Below are 19964 nucleotides of genomic sequence, written 5' to 3'. Positions count from 1 at the left end.
TACTAAATTTCAAGCGAATGTAGACACTTTTTTGCGAAAGGTAGGCGAAGCCCAGAAGTGGTGGCAGCCTCTGGAAATCCGCCCGCTTTGTCCTCTTGGCTCAACATTACTTGCCCGTAGACTGGAGGTCAAAGAAGGGAAATATACATCTGAAAATCATCATTTTTATGTCGTATTGACCCTGGGTACTTGCCCCATAGACTCCAAGCTGACGAGGAGAAAGAAAATGTGAACCTGTCTTTCTGCTGAGAAGTTAGCGATAGGAGGTAGTTTTAGAGGGCTGAAGGGCCCCCTTTTCCCCCGATAATTTGTAAAAAAAATCATGCGGTTAGTTTGGTAGATTTCTTCAAGGGAATACACGCTCATTTTGTGCCTGAATTGAACATAATGAAAATCATTGTGCGTTTTTGATTCAAACAAGGTGCTGCATGCCGAAATTACCGCTTACAAGCTGGAGAAGGGAGGAGGGGAGGCTGTTGAAAGGGTGACTGTCTGACTTTGTTTCTACGGTCATATAGATTGAAAATTCTCTTGTGATTCCTTTTCAAAACAGGTGCAACTTACCTAATGTTGGACTAAAAGTTTACATTACAAGAGTTAATGGGGCGGTGGGGGTGGGGGGAGAATCTAAGGGCCAAGTTTCTGTCTCAATCAACAAGGACAAAATTTCTTGCATAATTCCGCTTGAAACAAGGGGTAACATGTCAACATTTCTACTGAACGACTGGGGGGAGGCGTGGGCCCACATTGGACCTCAAATAATCCAGATTAAAAAGCATTGCATGTTCTTGTATGATTCTTGTGTGGTTCAAATATTATATAACATGCTTACATTTGCGGTGGACGGGTGCGTGGCTGTATTAGCCTCAGGCTGTTTTGTACTGCAGTGAGCTGTTAGTAGTAGAAGTAGTATGCAAGTATCTGTGAAAATGACAATTTCTTAGAACTGACAATTAATGCCCTTCTGAAGGTACATGTGTAGTTTTTGTTTTTAAGGGGAAGGGGTGACATTGGGGGATTGGTGACACTAAAAAACTCAATGAAAACTCATGAATTGTAAGAAAAAATATTAGGAATTACAGGAAAAATATAGATTTTTCGAGGGAAAGGGCACGGGCCTGAAGGCTGCCTTTTTCCCTGCTGAATGCTCCATGTCCACCAAAATAAAGCTTATACACGTCAACTGATTTGAACCACTATATGCAATATGACTGATTGACATAGTTTAGTGTACGATGAAAATAATTTATTTTTTCTGTATTTTCTCATCTTTAAATTTACATCCCGTGGTTCGACGTTAGGCCCATTTTTTTAATCATCAAACTACTTACTAGTGCTCAATGAAAAAAATGGATCTTGAAAAATCAGGAGAGAGAGGAAAATATCATCAGAGTTCCTTCCTTTACATTTTTCGCATTAGTTCGCAGAATTAAGGTTCGGATGGAAAAAAAAACGAAGATCAGAGAAGGGTAGTAAACGTGCTCCACTAGTTTCATTCGCGTAACACATTGGTCTGTCTAGTGTGGACCATTTAATCTTAACAAATTGTTGCCAGAACCTCAAGTTTCGGATTTTTTTTTTTTTTTTTTTTTTTTTTTTTTATGGTAGACGAACTGAGTTTTTCTCACTTTCCTCTGCCAGTTTCTTTATATTGCTCAATTGTGGCCAGCTTTCAGATAGATTGAAAGCGTGGCTGTTTATAGATATGCTAAAAGTAACTCAATAGATTAAATCAATTTTAATATATTTAATTTCAAACCAATAGATTTAGCCATTTGGAACTTGAAATGCTTTTATTTAGCAAAGGTTGGTATATGATCGTAAAATATATTAGCATGATATCATTAAAAAGAATTGTTTTCAACTTATAAAGTAAGAATCTTGATACTGCAGTATTTGATTTGGAAGAGGGGATGAATTAGACTGGATTAACGCCCCTTCTTAATATAATAATCACTATCAAAATTAACCTTTTAAAAAAAAATTTAACCAACTACTGGTGAATATTAAGCACAAATTAATGTAAACCTACAAAATCAGCAAACTTGTGTATACAACCTAAGGCTATATATAGCTTCGCTAAGAAAAAAGGGGGAGGGGGAGGCCGCAATTACAATGGTTATTATATTTGGAGAGAGCATTGAATGGGGAATCCAATGAGATTTATTCTTTTATATATCTGATTTCTCTCCTTAAAGCAAAATTGTTCCAAGATTTTCCCCAACTTTTTATCCACCCCTGCTGTGTAATTTACCCAGAAAATTTTTTACTTAACAAACCGTTAAAATCTATTTAATCTACTGATTACTTTTTAGTATATCTATATAAAAACCATGCTCTCATTCTATCTGAAAGCTAGCCACCATTAAAATAATATTAAAAACTGGTGAAGGAAAGTAAGAAAAACTATTTTTATTTGCTTCCCCAAAAAATATTTCATAGATAACCTAGATATAGATAATACTGATGATTTGAGTGTCGAAGTCGATTAGACTAGGAACAAATGAAGATGAAAAGGTGATGCTGGGTAACGACAGGAACGATCAAATACACAGCTTCACTCACCTGGGTAGTATTGTTAGTAAAGATAGTGCATGCAATGAAGATGTTAGAAGTAGAATAGCCAAGGCATAGGGTGTTTTTTCACAGTTTAAAAAAGTTGGGAAGAATAGAAAGATAAGTGTGCGAACAAAATTAGAATATTGGAGGCCACAGTGATAACACTGATCAAGCATAGTTCTAAAACATAGGCGCTTCGGAAGAAGGAGGAGGATTGGTTAGATGTTTTCCAGAGAAATTGTCTTCAGATTGCTTTGGCCTGAACGTATTTTAAAGAGTAAACTTGACAGAAATGTGGTTCTATTAGGTTTTATTGGGCTGTAATGACTAATGAGAGAAAGCTTGAGACCGTTAGGACAAGTTTTGCGGATGAAGGATAACAGATTGCTGAAGATTGATCTTTTCGGTGATCCATCTAAGCCCAAACGAAAGACAGTTCGTCCTCAAATGGGGTGGGGAGAGGTCGTAAGAAAGGATTTAAAGGAAATGGGAACTTGTTGAGAAGGTGTATTAGTGGTTCAGTTCCTAAAGTTAGTCATTTCGGCGCCCTTTTATTGGGACTGACGGTCGAAAATAGCTAGACTGGTGTGTTCTATTTTAACATGACCATGAGACGGGTTGACTACATCCACCACCCCGGATAGGGCCTTTCATCATAAATGTAAGGTCTTGTAATTGAATGAAAGAAAACAAGTCTGTTAGCTCTAATGAAGCTGTACACTTGACATTTTTGGCTTTTGTCATTGTTTTACCTCGTTTGTTCTTTTTTAGTTCCCTTTTCTTGTCGATTTTGATTTTCAGCTAATGAGGCCTTAGACTTTATTTTGAAATATTTTTTTTTACATTTAAAGTTTTGACTCTCCTCAGAGGTGCGACTTCTGAGGTAGTGGAAGTCTCTTGTCGGCTTCTATAAGCTTTTCCTTAAGTGTTCATTAAAGCTAGATGTTTAAAGCTATTTGCCAAAAGTAGTTTTATTCAAAATTTTCTTTTAGCTTGATTGCTGAAATTCTAGATGAGAAGGAAGATAAAGGGGAAGAAGCTGATTCAGATGAACATCTTTTACAGGAAACAAAGACCAAGAAAAAGTCACCTTTGATTTCAAAAAAGCAGAAAGAAACTCCGTATGGCGGGAGCTTCGAAGGAAGTGGAATTAGAAATGAAGAGGGAAGTAGCAGGTAACCATTCTTTTTAATTATAAAAAAGAAGAAAAATAACCCTAATTACGCTAAGCTATTAATTCAATTGATTTGTAACAGTAGGATGAAAACACAACAAAGTGAATATGCGTGTATAGGCCTACATGAACAAACATACACACGCCATGTGTGTGTACAACTCTCATAAAAACCACAACGAGAACCTTCCTGGAGGGTTTGATTTAGGATGTTGAATTAGGGACGGGGCAACTGATGAGGAACATGGTGTCTTAGGACGACTGGGTCACTGGTACAATGCCTTATTATCTATGTTTGTCTTTTGCTTTTTGTTAAGCAATTTGTGTTAAGCTGAAAGCTGAAGCTTGTAAATTTATTTACAAAATCTATTTGTAAATTTATTCAAATTTATTTATGTCCAAAACGTGTAAATGTTATCTATACGTTTCTTTTTTGCATTTCGCTATGTTCAATTTAGCATATCTAATATAACAGCTGTTATGTAGCTGTTATATATGATAAAAACCGATATTTTCTTAAATGAACTGAGATGTAATCATTGAACAACGCAAAAATCCTGTATGAACATAAGGGCAAATGAAATTGCTCACTGGCAAGAATGACGAGTTTTCCCAGTCGTGGTTACTTTTTTTCATGTGAACTAGACTAAATCTTAACTAAGTTTGACAATGACAATGTGATAAGTTGGGAAAATCAATAAATCTATTTGTTTTTTATTTATTACTCCTAAACAGGATCGTAACTTCATCAAGTTACTTTGACAACAAGACTGAGTTCCCAAGTTTCTTCGTTGATATTTTTGAATTTAGTTAAAAAAAAGTTCAAGATGACAAATTATGTTATGCGGATGAAGAATGATAGGCTGCCAAAAATTATATTTTTTGACCACTACTTGGCCATCTTTCTTGGGCCATATTCCTCTAATGTTGTGAGAAGAGGCCCTAAAAAAGGACTATAGGAAATCAGGAATAGAAGAGAGTAGAAAGTGAAGTTTTTCAACATATTGCAGAAGATATTTGCAGTTCTGTTGGCCTCAGGTGGAATCATGCCAAAATGAGTTGTAGAGTAGTAGTATTTCCAAATTTTACTCAACGATTATTAAAACTATTCCAGTGTGATCAACCATTTTCATTGTTTTCGCAAATGAATAGAGCCTGGTTTCATTTTCCATATGGGTGTCAGCGTCACAAATAATCGGATTTGTCTTTTAATAATTTTTTTTTTAGTTCATAATTTACTTGGCTATTCATTCTGTAGTAAAGAAAAAAAGAAATTGGCTTTCCATAAAATAACATTTCCGAGCGCTATTCCTACAGGCTATTAGACTTTAGGGCTTAGGCTACTCCTAGCCCTGATCTCGGATTACGGCATAGTATTATAAAGTTAGGACCCAAACCGTAAATAAAAACTTCAAAACATATAGTATATTTTTTACTAAAGCGCAAGTGACGCTAATCTTTTTAGAGAAAATGAAGGGAGTGGATAGGGAGGGGGATTTCAGTTTTACGGATTGAAAATATTGGCATTATTTTTCGTCTTGTATGGCTGAATTCACCCTGACCCCAATCCAGTGGACCTTGAACATAGAAGGGTCTTATTCCACTCTTTTTTTTAAATAGTGTGCTGTAGTTTTGTTCTGTTTTGTTGTTGTCAAAATATTCAAATAAATGAATGACTAGGTAACTTTTAAAATTATTGCTATTGTATTTCCTTTGAATAATATTCAATTTTGGCTCTCGAAATTAATATCCATTCTTCAATGATTCTTTCTTTGAATAAAATTTTTAACTATTATCAACGAAAGTCGTGTTTTGTAAAGATGTTATGTGCGAATATTTTATCATCAGACGCAAAGTTTTCTTTTCCACAATAGGTTTTTGCTGAAATAATAAATTGAATTTGGCGTATATTAAAACAAAAGAAAACGGAGTTATTGGTGCTCGAGGAGGTGGGTTGGGGAGTCGTGGGCACTCTACATCTCCAATATTACAGTACAGTCAATAGAAAGTCGAATTACAGGGATGCCCACAGGCTACCGTGGGACGGCTTTGGGCCAAGATGTGAGTCAGTGGAGCTGTCGGGCTAGTATTGATTTTATTGGTCTTATCGCTTAGGATTGATTGCTTAAGATACGGAATTTATGTGATGGCTTGTCGAGGAGTCCGAGAATAAAAAGTGCTTAGATTTGTTTGAAATTTGATAGACGAATACTTATGGGCCAGAAAAGTTTCCTTAATGACTATAACAGACCAGGACCTATTAGGCTTTCGAAGTTTCGTAGCCTTTAGTTTTCCCGACTTTTGAAACTTTGAAGCCTTTTAGCACCTTGGTCGAAAAAAGCCGGCTACCTAAAATTTCTTGAAGAAGTATTCTTGCCTGTGGCTATACGCCGACCAATTTTCGAGCGGATCCAGGCTCTTTTGTACATAAGTAGGTGATCTCGAAAGTGATGTTTGGCTCAATTTGGCCCCTTTGTTCAATATTTTTATCCCACAATTTTTAAAGAGATCTCAACCATTTCATGGAAAAGCCGTAGAAGGTGCGTACTCCAGTTTAAATCCTCATTCTTTGTCCTATTGACCCAAGATATATGCCCAAAAATGTTTCAAGTCGATCAAATAAACTCCGCTACCTTCCTGCGATAACTTTGATGGCAAGGAGGGGAGATTATATTGAAGGGGGCCATGGACTCAATTTTGGCCTCCAGCCTCATAGATTGAAAAGCACTGTATTTAAAAGTATCTTGCCCTGTTACGGTTTCAAGAAGATGTTGCATGCCTACTTTTATGCCGGAAAGCAGGCGGTGGTGTTTTTTTTTGTTGAGGCCATGGGCCTTTCTTGTTTGTCCAATCATGTAGATTGGAAATAGAAGTGTAGATTGGAAATTGAGAAACCTACACCTGCGATACGCCCATCATTTGTCTGCTGCGAAGAAGTCTTAAAAAAGAAGACCAAGTGCAGTTTCGGATTACCTCGTTTTCACACCGAGTCAGAACATGGCTCGTTTTTATCGACATGGTTTTCACCATGTCACCAAAATTGCACAATTTTTATTTAGTTTGCTTTGTACCGGATTAGAACTTAGCTCATTTTTGCACCGAACTAGAAATCAGCCCTTTTTGTACTGCGTCAGGATTTAGACTGTTTTCGCAGCTCCTCGCTAAAATTCCGCAACTTCGACTTGGGTAGTTTTGCAATAAATCAGGATCTAACTTATTTTTGAAATTTTGCAGATTGGAAGGATCATGTTATCGAGTTTCGAATTAGCTTATGCTGTATCAGGACTCAGCAATTAAGACATCATTTCTTAAGCAGATACAGCTTGGACCCTGGAGTATACTGAAACAAGTCCAGATGAGATCTGACCAATAAGCGCAAGGGTGGGGCTAGATTTTTCGAAATCTTGTCATTTGCACTTTTACTGGAAGGGGCTGTCAGGCGTCAACCAGACCTGATGTGAAATAAAAGCTTGTACTTTGGCTATGCATTAGTTGGGTCTAAGCCCAATGTGACTTCTCATTGGGAAGGGCATTCCTAAAGCCTTGTCATCTTATCTCGATCGAACAGGGTGGGGACTAAGAAGTGGTTCCTTACAAATAAGTCTTTGGAATTATAACCCTATCCGACCACTTTGGAGGATATAAGAATGGGGGAAAGGACATAAGCTATTGTAATCAGGCCATCTATTGAAGTAGCTATCAAAGCTCAACAAAACCTGGCAGAGTGTTGAATGTCCTTGTCGTATTTTTGACGGGCTCTATAGGTGATCCATCCACGGGGGCGGTAGTCTTAAATTTTTCGCCACATCACCTATCCAAAGAGTTTATCAAATATCGAGTTTCGGATTACCGCTTGTGAAACATACGCTCAGTGTCTTTAGTGATCTTAATGGTACGGGATTATTCGCGTCTAATCATTTAGGACCATTTCCTAAGTAATCCCGGGATGATCATGTGTGGAGAGGGGCACAAGACATTTAAGTGTGCATATTTGGAGGATTGCGAAGTGATGTTGGTGCACTGATCCTCTTTGTGCGCTCTATTTTTGGGTTTTAGGTCCAAGTTTTCAATTGGAGGATCTTTTTGACCAACCCTAGGATGGTAATTCTCTATATCCCGCTTGTTTGCAGGAACGTGTATAGGCCATAAACCGTAATTATTTAGATCATATGAGGAAACAGACTGACTGTTAGATCGTGGGATCTGAATTTTTCCCTAGCAGGAGCTCAAAACCAGAAAAGTGGATTTTTGACCATTGTACTCCAAATGCTTTATTGTATTGTATATTTTGTATTTATGGGTGACAAGCGAAACCTTTTTGCGTTGTGGTAATAATAAATCAATAAATACTAATTTTTGTGGGTGGATTCAGGTTGCAAGCATAATAAAGGTCAAAATGAGATTAATGCTTTTTTTCTCCACGAACTATTTGGTAAAAACAATGTAACATGCTATTCTTTGTCTTTTGCGCAAACAAGTGTTTTATTTTATTTATTAATTTCTATAGGTTGGTTAGAGGATTTAATTAGAATAGTTTCCCTTGAAGGTTTCCTAAAGGGAACATTTATTGCTGCAGTACCACTGATTTTTCCATGCTTTAGAAAGGGAAAGGGAAAAATGAACGCTCTCATGTCAAAGTGTCATATACTTAGGCATGCGTAACATCTATTTTCTGCTCCCACACCCTTCTGAGCGTTTCAAAAATGGAAAAGAATCTCCAAGGGAAATCCTTGAACATGTTAGAAATTCAATATCTTTCTCGGAACAGTAGGAAAAACGGATGTTAGTCGTAAATATAAAAAGGGAGTGATAGGTTTAAGGGCTTTTATGTAGAAAAAAATCGCATTTATTGAACATGATTGCAGGGTGTTAGGTTGCAGAGATTTCGTAGATAAAATCCGTCTAGCAAATGTTATTATTCTTCTTTTTATGGTATTTTTTTCTGTAAAGGATAGGTTAGAATTATTGTCCTAGAAAATGTTGAAGAGCTTCATTTCAGACTGGTATGAAAAGTTTAATTACGGTCGGAAAGCAGAATCAGTCACACGGAAAAGTGTGAATTGAATGAAAAACAAAAGAATTAACACAAAAACAATGTTTGTTTTTAGAGCAAGAATCAGATTCCCCTCTGGGTTTTTGTCTGTTCCATGTTTTTTTTTCTTTGGAAATTTCAATACTTTTCCAGAATTTAGCTTCCAATCTGAATTCTCCAAATAGTGGATTCATGTTCCCAAGACTCAGACTCCCGAAACCTCCACCCCTTTGTAAAACCTGGTACCATATATGCACTGGTTCTCTTAAAATTAAGTAGATACCGGATGGAATAGAATTCTGGCTACGACCATGAACGTATATGTAAAAATTGGATGCCTCAGGAAGGACTTGAAAGTTTTGTTGAGGAGGTATCGACTTCCAGAAATCACGTGCATCACGTGTCGTGTGCCAAGTGGGATGGAACTATGCCAAGCAATCAAGGGATTGTGCCAGGTGTTGCAAAAATCTATAGAACGTATGGGGCTCCAGGATGTACACCAGGCGGTGGAAAGTGGGTGACCCTCGGTTTTTATTTACTAACACCTTGATTGAATTCTCTTCAAAAACTTTTAGCCTGATTTCCTTATAAAAAGTCCATTTTCTGCATTCCTATTAAGATATTTCTAAGAGGTTGGCACTTTTAAGATCCCCAGATAAAAACTCGAATTATGTTGAATAAAAAAAATACTCGAAATTTTGAATTACTGAAGTTCTTTGTTATAATAAACTAAATATGATCAACTTGTCTATCTTTAGCCTGTGAATTCATTGATTATAAAATTAACTTATGGGACGTATGGTTATTGGTGGGTTTTTTTCTTTTAAAGTGAGAAAATCATTTCGTCTTGCTCGCTCTAGAAATTAACTTCTTGTTTCTGACTCTTCTGGGTTTTGATCAAGGCAGGAAGAGCCTCCTATCTATTATCGCCACTTTGTTCATTAATAGTGATTTAAAATGGCTATATTATCATATTCTACAAAAGGAGACTACTTTGAATTCAAAAACATATCAAATAAAGATGTTTTAATGAATACAGTCAATACTCTTTTTTTCAATCATATAGCAATAATGATGTAGTAGACTGTCAACCCTCCCTCTGAAACAGTCAAATTTCCCTTTTTCTAATAAATCTTAATCCTTCTGAATGCCCTGATTTCTTTCTTCGAATTAGGATTGAGCTGGATTTGATTACGTTTTCCACCACGATGGTTTCTACATCAATTGGCGAATCTATCGCTCCAAAATGATTAATTACTAGCCTATCATGAAACATAATCTCTTCCCACCCTGCAATTTCTTTGTAAAATTCCTGTTCATGCCCAACGTCTCATCATGATAAATAATGTAGCGGCTACCAGATAATGGTAATGAAGTATTTTTATGATAGACAACCTTACTTTTTCAGGTCATTATTTTGTGTGTTAAAAAACGAGCCTGAATCGCTCATCATGATTTACGTGGATTTTGCAGTGACTCGGCTATAAGAATTTATCGTTCACCTATCGCTGCGAATGCATTCTATCACATATGCATTCGTTCTTACAAGCGTTGTAGATACTAAGAGGTATATATATATATATATATATATATATATATATATATATATATATATATATATATATATATATATATATATATATATATATATATATATATATATATATTTAGTACCGGGAGCCTGTGGCTTCACCGCCAGGCCCGGCATGCGGCAGGCGTCTATATATGGATTCACATTGTCGCTTGTCTTCTAACCGCAGACTTTTCAAATACTTTTCAAAGATATTTGATTATATAAGCAAGTACGATTTCTAACAACAATATCTACTAAGCTTTAAACTTTTGTTTCTCTATGCTAAGGTTTTCATGGCACTTGGTACTAACCAAGTGACATATAGCGATCGCAAATTCTGTCGGTCTGTCCCGGTTTTGCTACTTTAGGCACTTCCAGGTAAGCTAGGACCTGGATTCAGGTCCTAGGCGTATCAGGGACCGGACCAGATTAAATTAGAAATAGTAGTTTTCCTGATTTGACCATCTGGGAGGGATTGGGGACCGGTTAATTCGGAAAAATAGAAAAAATGAAGTATTTTTAACTTACGAACGGGTGGTGGGATCTTAATGAAATTTGATGTTTGGAAGGATCCCGACCAGATCTGGAGACATTGGGGGAGTTGGAGGGGGGAACCTAAAATCTTGGAAACCGCTTAGAGTGGAGGGATCGGGATGAACCTTGGTGGGAAAATAAGCAGACGTCTTAGATCCGTAATTGACATAACCGGAACGGATCTACTCTATTTGGGGGAGCTGGGGGGGGGGTTTGTTAATTCTGAAAAATTAGAAAAAATGAGGTATTTTTAATTACGAAGAAGTGATCGGATCTTAATGAAATTTCATATTTAGAAGGACCTCGTAACTCAGATCTCTTACTCTAAATCCTGACCGGATCCAGAGTCATTAAGGGTGAAGTTGGGGGGGGGGCGGCAATCCTGGAAACACTTGAAGCGGCGAGATCAGGATGGAACTTGATGGGAAGAATAAAAACAAGTCCAGGATACGTGAATGGCATAACTGGAATGGATCCGCTCTGGATCCGGTGACATAAGGGGGAGGTTGGGGGGGACATAAAATTTTGGAAAACGCTTATAGTGGAGGGGGTGGGATGAAACTTGGTGGGAAAAATAAGCAGAAGTCCTATATACGTGATTGACAGAACCGGAACAGATCCGCTCTATTTGGGAGGGCTAATTCTAAAGAATTAGGAATAATGAGGTATTTTTAACTTACGAAGGTGTGATCGTATCTTAATGAAGTTTCATATTTAGAAGGACCTCGTAACTCAGATCTCTCATTTCAAATCCCGACCGGATCCAGCGTGATTGGGGGGGGGGGGGGGGCTGAAATTTTCGAAAACACTTAAAGCGGAGAGATCAGGATGAAATTTGGTGGAGGAATAAAAACATGTCCATGATACGTGACTGACATAACCGGACTGGATCCGCCCTCTTTTCTGGAGTTGAGGGGAGGGGGAGGGAGTAATTCGAAAAATTAGAAAAATGAGGTATTTGTAACTTACGAACAGGTGATCAGACCTTAACGAAATTTGATATTTAGAAGGATCTTGTGCTTTAGAGCTCTTATTTTAAATTTCGACCAGATCCAGAGACATTGGGGGGAGTTGGAGGGGGAAACCGGAATTCTTGGAAAACGGGAAAATTGAGGTATATTTATCTCACGAATGGGTAATCGGATCTTAATGAAATTTGATACATAGAAGGATCTTATGTCTCAGATGCTCCATTTTCAATTCGAATCCGATCCAGGGAGGAGCTGGAGGGGGGAAACAGAAATCTTGGAAAACGCTTAGAGTAGTAGAAACCTACGCTCATGTAGTAGAGCTCTTATTTCAAATCCCGTCCAGATCTGTTGACATTGGGGAGAAATGGAGTGGGAGACCGGAAATCTTGGAAAACGCTTAGAGTAGAGAAATCGGGATGAAACTTGGTGGGTAGAATAAGCAAATGTCGTAGATACGTGATTGATGTAACCGTACTGGATCCACTCTCTTTGGGGGAGTTAGGGGGTGGGGTTCAGTGCTTTGGCGAGTTTGGTGCTTCTGGACGTGCTAGGACGATGGAAATCGGAAGGCGTGTCCGGGAGCTGCACAAATTCACTTGATAAAGTCGTTTTTCCCGATTAGACCATCTGGGGGGATGCACGGAGAGAAAAATTGAAAAAATGAGGTATTTATAACTTACGAGTGGGTGATCGGATCTTGATGAATTTTGATATTTAGAAGGAGATCGTGACTCACAGCTCTTATTTTAAATTCTGACCGGCATTAAGCCTCCGATGTTCCTTTTAAATCAATCTATTGGTTCTTAGAATTTCGCTAGAGCTCATACCATATGAGCTCTTGGCTCTCTGCTCGTCCGGCCTCGTCACAAGTGCCATATGAGCTCTTAGCTCTTGTTAAATTGTTTTGATCTCTTGTTAAAACAAATACAAATATTTTTGCAATTACCAGCCACCTGGCCCCGGCACTTGGCGCGCGGCAGGCTTCAACATATGGATTCTTATTGTCGCTTTTCTTCTAACCGCAGACAATTTGAGACAATTTGGTGTCTTTTCATATTGCGGTCTTTTCAAAGGTATTTCATTATTAAAGCAAGTCCGATTTCTAACAACGATATCTACTATGCTTCAAACTTTTCGTTTTCTTTTTTAAGGTTTTTAAATCGCTTTAATCTCTTGTTAAGATGAATACAAAGTGTTGCAATTATCAGGCGCATGGCCCCGACACTCGGCACGCGGCAGGCTTCTATATATGGATTCTCATTGTCGCTTGTCTTCTTCAAAGGTATTTAATTATTAAAGCAAGTCCGATTTCTAACAACGATATCTACTACAATTCAAACTTTTCGTTTTCTTTTTTAAGGTTTTTATGGCACTTGGTATTAACCAAGTGACATATAGCAATCGCCAATTCTGTTGGTCTGTCTGTAGGTCTGTCTGTCGGTCTGTCGGTCTGTCTGTCTGTCGGTCCCGGTTTTGCTACTTTAGGCACTTCCAGGTAAGCTAGGACGATGAAATTTGGCAGGCGTATCCGGGACAGGACCAGCTTAAATTAGAAATAGTTGTTTTCCCAATTTGACCATCTGGGGGGGGGGAGTGGGGGGCCGGTTAATTCGGAAAAAATAGAAAAAATGAAGTATTTTTAACTTATGAATGGGTGATGGGATCTTAATGAAATTTGATGTTTGGAATGATATTGTGTCTCAGAGCTCTTATTTTAAATCCCGACCGGATCTGATGACATTGGAGGGGAGTTGGAGGGGGGAAACCTAAAATCTTGGAAAACACTTAGAGTGGAGGGATCGGGATGAAACTTGATGGGAAAAATAAGCACAAGTCCCAGATACATGTTTGACATAATCGGAACGGATCCGCTCTCTTTGGGATAGTTGGGGGGGGGATTCTGAAAAATTAGAAAAAATGAGGTATTTTTAACTTACGAACGGGTGATCGGATCTCAATGAAATTTGATGTTTAGAAGGATATCGTGTCTTAGAGCTCTTATTTTAAATCCCGACCGGATCTGGTGACATTGGGGGGGGGGAGTTGGGAGGGGGAAACCTAAAACTTGGAAAACACTTAGAGTGGAGGGATCGGGATGAAACTTGGTGGGAAAAATAAACACAAGTGCTAGATACATGATTGACATAAACGGAACGGATCCGCTCTCTTTGGGATAGTTGGGGGGGGGGGGGGTTATTTCTGGAAAATTAGAAAAACAACTTACGAACAGGTGATCGGATCTCAATGAAACTTGATGTTTAGAAGGATTTCGTGGCTCAGAGCTCTTATTTTAAACCCGACCAGATCTGGTGACATTGGGGGAGGAGTTGGGAGGGGGAAACCTAAAACTTGAAAAACACTTAGAGTGGAGGGATCGGGATGAAACTTGGTGGAAAAAAAATCACGAGTCCTAGCTACATGATTGACATAACCGGAACGGATCCGCTCTCTTTGGGGTAGTTGGGGGAGGGGTTAATTATGAAAAATTAGAAAAAATGAGGTATTTTTAACTTACGAACGGGTTATCGGATCTCAATGAAATTTGATATTTAGAAGGATATCGTGTCTCAAAGCTCTTATTTTAAATCCTGACTGGATCTGGTGACGTCGGAGGAAGTTTGGGGTGGGGAACCTAAAATCATGGAAAACGCTTATATTGGAGGGATCGGGATGAAACTTGGTGGGAAAAATAAGCAGAAGTCTTACATACGTGATTTACATAATTGGAACGGATCCGGTCTATTGGGGGGGGGGGGTTAATTCTGAAAAATAAGAAAAAATGACGTATTTTTAACTTACCAAGGAGTGATCGGATCTTTATGAAACTTCATATTTAGAAGGACCTCGTAACTCAGATCTCTTATTTTAAATCTCAACCGGATCAAGCGTAATTGGGAGGGGGGGCGGAAATCTTAGAAAATACTTAAAGCGGTGAGATCAGGATGGAACTGGATGGGAAGAATAAAAACCTGTCTAAGATACGTGACTGACATAACCGGACCGGATCTGCTCTCTTTGGTGGAATTGGAGGGGGGGTAATTTTGAAAATTAAGGTATTTGTAACGTACGAAAGGGTGACCAGATCTTAATGAAATTTAATATTTAGAAGGATCTTGTGCTTTAAATTTCTTAGTTTAAATTCCGACAAAATCCTGTGACGTTGGGGGGAGTTGGAGGGGGAAACTGGAATTCTTGGAAAACGTGAAAATTGGGGTATTTTTATCTTACGAATAGATGATCGGATCTTAATGAAATTTGATTTTTAGAAAGAATTCATGTCTAAGAGCTCTTATTTCAAATCCCGACCAGATCGTTCGACATTGGGGGGAGTTGGAGGGGGAAATCTTGGAAAAACACTTGGAGTGTAGGAATCGGGATGAAGCTTGGTGGATAGAATAAACAAATGTCCTTGATACGTGATTGACAGAATCGTACTGGATTCGCTCTCTTTGGGGGAGTTGGGGGGAGGGGTTCAGTGATTTGGTGAGTTTGGTGCTTCTGGACGTGCTAGGACGATGAAAATTGATAGGCGTGTCAGGGAGCTGCACAATTTGACTTGATAAAGTCGTTTTCCCAGATTCGACCATCTGGGGGGCTAAAGGGAGAGGAAAAATTAGAAAAAATTAGGTATTTATAACTTACGAGTGGGTGATCGGATCTTAATGAATTTTGATATTTAGAAGGACATCGTGACTCAGAGCTCTTATTTTAAATCCTGACCGGCATTAAGCCTCTTATTTTCCTTTTTAAATCAATCTATTGATTCATAGAATTTTGTTAGAGCTCATACCATATGATCTCTTGGCTCTTAGCTCTTCTCGCCTCGTCAAAAGTGCCATATGAGCTCTTAATGAGCTCTTAGCTCTTGTTGATTGTTGTAATCCCTTGTTAAAATATATACAAATATTTTTTGCAACTAGCAATTTTTTGCTCTTTACGCAATTTATTGTCTTTTCATACTGCTTATTATAGATTAACTTATTTTGTTTTTGTTCTTTGTTTTTTCTTCAATTTTTTGTTCTTTTTATGTTAGTAGCACACCCTAATAAGCGACGCTTTTCGTGTGCTACCGATTGAGTTTGTCTTTTTTTTTTTTTGGATAATAAATTAATACTACTACAACTACTATATGTTTTCAAAGATATTCGATTATTAAAGCAAGTCCAATTTCTGACAACAATTTCTATTAAGCTTCAAACTCTTGGTTTTATTTTTTAAGGTTTTTAAATTGTTGTAATCTTTTGTCAAAATAGAGAATCACCGTTTGTAATAATTTTAAATTTTTGAAAAAAGAATAAAGTTTAAGCATTTTGACAAAGGTGAGTGAATATCAATCCTGTCGTTATTATTCTTGATGATTCCGACCTGAGTTATTTTTGCACAGTATTTTAGCGATTGTTTCATCAATTAGCCGCCTCAAAGGTCAATTAAACCTTGTAAGTTGATAGAACAGGTCAATTGGACGTTGAAAGTGATCTTGGCAAGATATTCAACTAAAAATATTTTTATTTGAACTGGTTTTTAGTAAAGTAAACTTATTTTTTCTTTGCATGGTATAGGAGGGAGAACAATTCACAAATTGGAATAAAACAAAAAATGTTAATGTCACTCAAGAACACAAAATGAATGTCAACACTACTAAATCTAGAAAATTTGCTGAGGATCTGGAAGATGCAGCTAGACGGCATAATAATAAAATATTGCACTGGCATTTGAATAAATCGAGAGGGTGTAGTAAATACGGACTTGTTCCAGTTAAAGATAGGAACGTTGCCACAATTAGTGATAGGGAAAGAGTTATAGAGGGACGGGCAGAACATTTTGAGAATGTGCTAAACCGAGATGGAGTTGCAGGAAAAGATATAGACATTGACTTGACCTTTTTGACTTTTATTTACATACGAAACAAAAAATACAAACTATTACAGATATAGATCACTAAGCAAGGAAAAAATTTAAATTTTGCTAACGCGTAGCGATTAACTGCATAAATATTCCTAAAGGCATCCTAAATTAATAATAATAAAAACCTACATAGATATTCCTAGAGGAATCCTAGACTAATTAAAATAATAATAAAAAAAGGAAAAAAGGCAATCACCTTCTCTCAAACACCCCCAGGGTAACAACCACTATTCAATTACAACTCGATCCACCCCAACCCCTTCAACCCGCTCGTCCCTCTAGCCCTATAACCCACTCAATCCCCCCCCCCCCAAAAAAAAATCCCAATAAATACTCTTTTAATCTTTTTTTAAACAGTGGGAAGTGCTCAACCGTCTTAATGCTCACAGGAGGCGAATTCCATACAGTAGGGCCAAAATGCCTCAAAGTAAAACCATATCTTACACTATTTTCAATATTCACTTCCAAATATCATCTTGTATCATGCTCATTAACATAACTTCTGAAATTAACCCACTGCTTCACTCGTGCACGGCTGAAATTCCATGTTTAATGTTTCACCGCGGACTTCATTAATAGTATTTCTGTTGCTTTCATTATATTTATTGCTGACACTAGATTGCACCTCGAAGCTAACATTCGAGAAAAAAAAAATAGTAAACTTATTTACAATTTAAGTTGAATCACCACGGTTACACTCTTCAAAATTAATGTCTGCCGTGGTCTTTTTCCCCTTATTGCCCATGATCTCATTTAAAATATTCCACGCTTCCCTCATATTAACTTTATTTTCCTCCAACTTATTTCCATAATAATCAGACAGTGCTTTTCTGCTCAGTTTATTCACCAGATTTCTTTGCTTTGCAAATAAAATAAAAGACTCATCACTTTTGGAATCCAAATATGTTTCATAGAGCCAATTTCTTAATTCTATTTGGTCAATTATCTCCTCTGTTATCCATGGCTTACGGGGAACAAGTTTCTTTGATTTAAAAACTTTTACTGGACACACCCTTTCATAAATAGGGCTAATGACTTCCATCAAACAATCCAGAGCTTTTGTAGGACATTCTTTCTTTTCAAACAATTGACTTCAGTCTATTACACTCACTTCCTCTGAAAATTTTAGGAGGTTTTCTTTTTTTGTCAGCCAATTTGTTTTACTCGTTTAACACTACAACCAATCTTAGCTGAGAGTGGAAGATGATCAGATCCAGGAAACATGATTACATCGTAAGAACTTCGATTCAAATCAATTAAAACGAACAAATACATTGTCAGTAATCGTTGCAGATTGACTCGTGATTCTCGTTGGAATATTGAAGAGTGGATATAAATCTTTTGCTATCATAAAATATAAGAAATCACCATTTTGAATAGATAGATCCAATAAATTAAAATTAAAATACCCCATCACGATATGACTAACACTATTCGGGACTTTATCAAGGAACTCATTCATTGATAGTGATTTGTGGTAGTTTCACGCTTTAAGATTATTTGACTTTATTCTTGCTCATTCTTGGCTTAATGGAGCTCTTTACTTTTCTTTGAAAGACTTAAACTTAGAATATGTGTGATTTTATAACTATTGGTAGATTGTTGTAAGAAACTTTAGTTACAGTTTTGAAAAATTCGTTACCTTCATGCTTCAATTGGTGTCCTATACCTAAGTGTATATCTCGAGTAACTTGTGGACCATGTGTGTTTTAGAATTATACACATAAAATAAACCTGATTTTAATACCATTGTTAGATCGTTTTAAGAAACATAGGTTCCAATCTTGAGAAACAAGGTACCTAGATGTCTCAACCAGCATCCTAAGTTAAGTTGACGGCCCAACATAACCTAAACCAACCTAATTAAAAGGGTAAAAGTTAACTTGAGGGTATGTAACCTGGGTTAAAAGCAGTATTGCCATAAGGCTTTTAAAATGACATACACATTACTCCTTTCTCCCTTTAATGATTTAAGCTGAACGGCGACCCCCTCAAGACGCAGGTGTTATTAATTTTCTAAGAGATGCAGGTGTCTGTTACATCATAGGGAATGTTTTTTTCGCGACGCAGTTGTCTGTTACGTCATAGGGAATGTTTACTTCTGCGTATTAGGTAATACGACTTGTTTGAGGGACAGGAAAAAGCTGTTACGTAATAGGGTTTGTTCACTTTTGGATGTTACGTAATAAGACTTGTTAGAGAGCCAGGAAAAAAGCTGTTGCATAAGAGTGCTTGTTTACTTTTGGTTGTTCGTATTAGGATTCGTTTACTTTTGGCTGTTACATAGTAGGGAATGTTAGAGTCCACTAGTCAAGCGGGGGGGTGGGGGTTTTATCAAGACATTTTTTTCAAGACGTTTTTTAAGATATTTTTCCTTCAAGAGGTTTTTAAGACATTTCGAGAAGTTTTTTTATGACATTTTTATCTTCAAGAGGTTTCTAGATATTTTAAGACATTCTTAAGACATTTTTCTTCAAAACTTTTTCTTCTTGATTTCTTTAGTTCTAACACAATACTTTCTCTGATTCTTAAAAAACTTTCGAAGGCAAGGTGAGAAAAACGTTTTATCCAATTTTATCAGGCCCCTAACCTAGCCACCAAGGGCCCTAGCATCCAATTTCACTGGTGGGTCCTATTATCCAATCCCATTGGGGGCTCCTAGCAACCAATTTCATCGACAAGACGTTTTTCAAGACATTTCAATTTTTTTTTGGTTGATATTTAATAGGGAAATGTTTACTTATGTTTCGGATAACGCAATCTCGCGTTACATGCTAGACTTCAGGGGACCGTGGTGGGATCCCCGCTTGTAATTGAGCACAACGCACACGTGGGATGTTACATAATATTTTAAGAGATTTCTTTTTCTTTCAGTGTGTTTTTCTTTTTTTCTCAGGGGACCTTTAGTTTCTGAAGATTTTTGTCTACATTAGGAGTCGAAAGGGGCTTCCCCTCAATGGAACTATACCTTGGACATCTGGACGAACAAGCCATTCTATTTTTATTATTCGGGAAATACTTATTAGTGCAAAAAGTTTCGAAAAATCTATGTTTTGCGCGTTTCCTAACCATTGTCTCCGAAACGTGTACCTATCCAGCAAAGCAATTGATTTTTTCTATATTTGATACGTCTGCTTTCCTACATTCTATTAATGTTCTAACGTAACCTAGACAGGTTAAGTTACATAGCAATGGGGTTAAATTTTTCATTTCGTA

General features: G+C 37.3%; 2 protein-coding genes across 2 annotated transcripts in view; both read left to right on the top strand.

The window, feature by feature from the left end:
* LOC136027058 (proton channel OtopLc-like) overlaps window positions 1–19964 on the top strand; it is a 428472-nt gene that overhangs the window by 358302 nt on the left and 50206 nt on the right. The gene's annotated exons all lie outside the window — the stretch shown is intronic.
* LOC136027061 (uncharacterized) overlaps window positions 1–19964 on the top strand; it is a gene marked incomplete at its 3' end in the record, with an annotated part of 93843 nt that overhangs the window by 42054 nt on the left and 31825 nt on the right. The window contains 1 exon segment of the mRNA XM_065703989.1: window positions 3552–3734. Coding sequence (XP_065560061.1) covers window positions 3552–3734 — 183 coding nt within the window.

Source organism: Artemia franciscana, chromosome 5 (genome assembly GCF_032884065.1).
Source record: "Artemia franciscana chromosome 5, ASM3288406v1, whole genome shotgun sequence".
Taxonomy (NCBI): domain Eukaryota; kingdom Metazoa; phylum Arthropoda; class Branchiopoda; order Anostraca; family Artemiidae; genus Artemia; species Artemia franciscana.
This window is presented reverse-complemented; position numbering and strand designations above follow the sequence as displayed.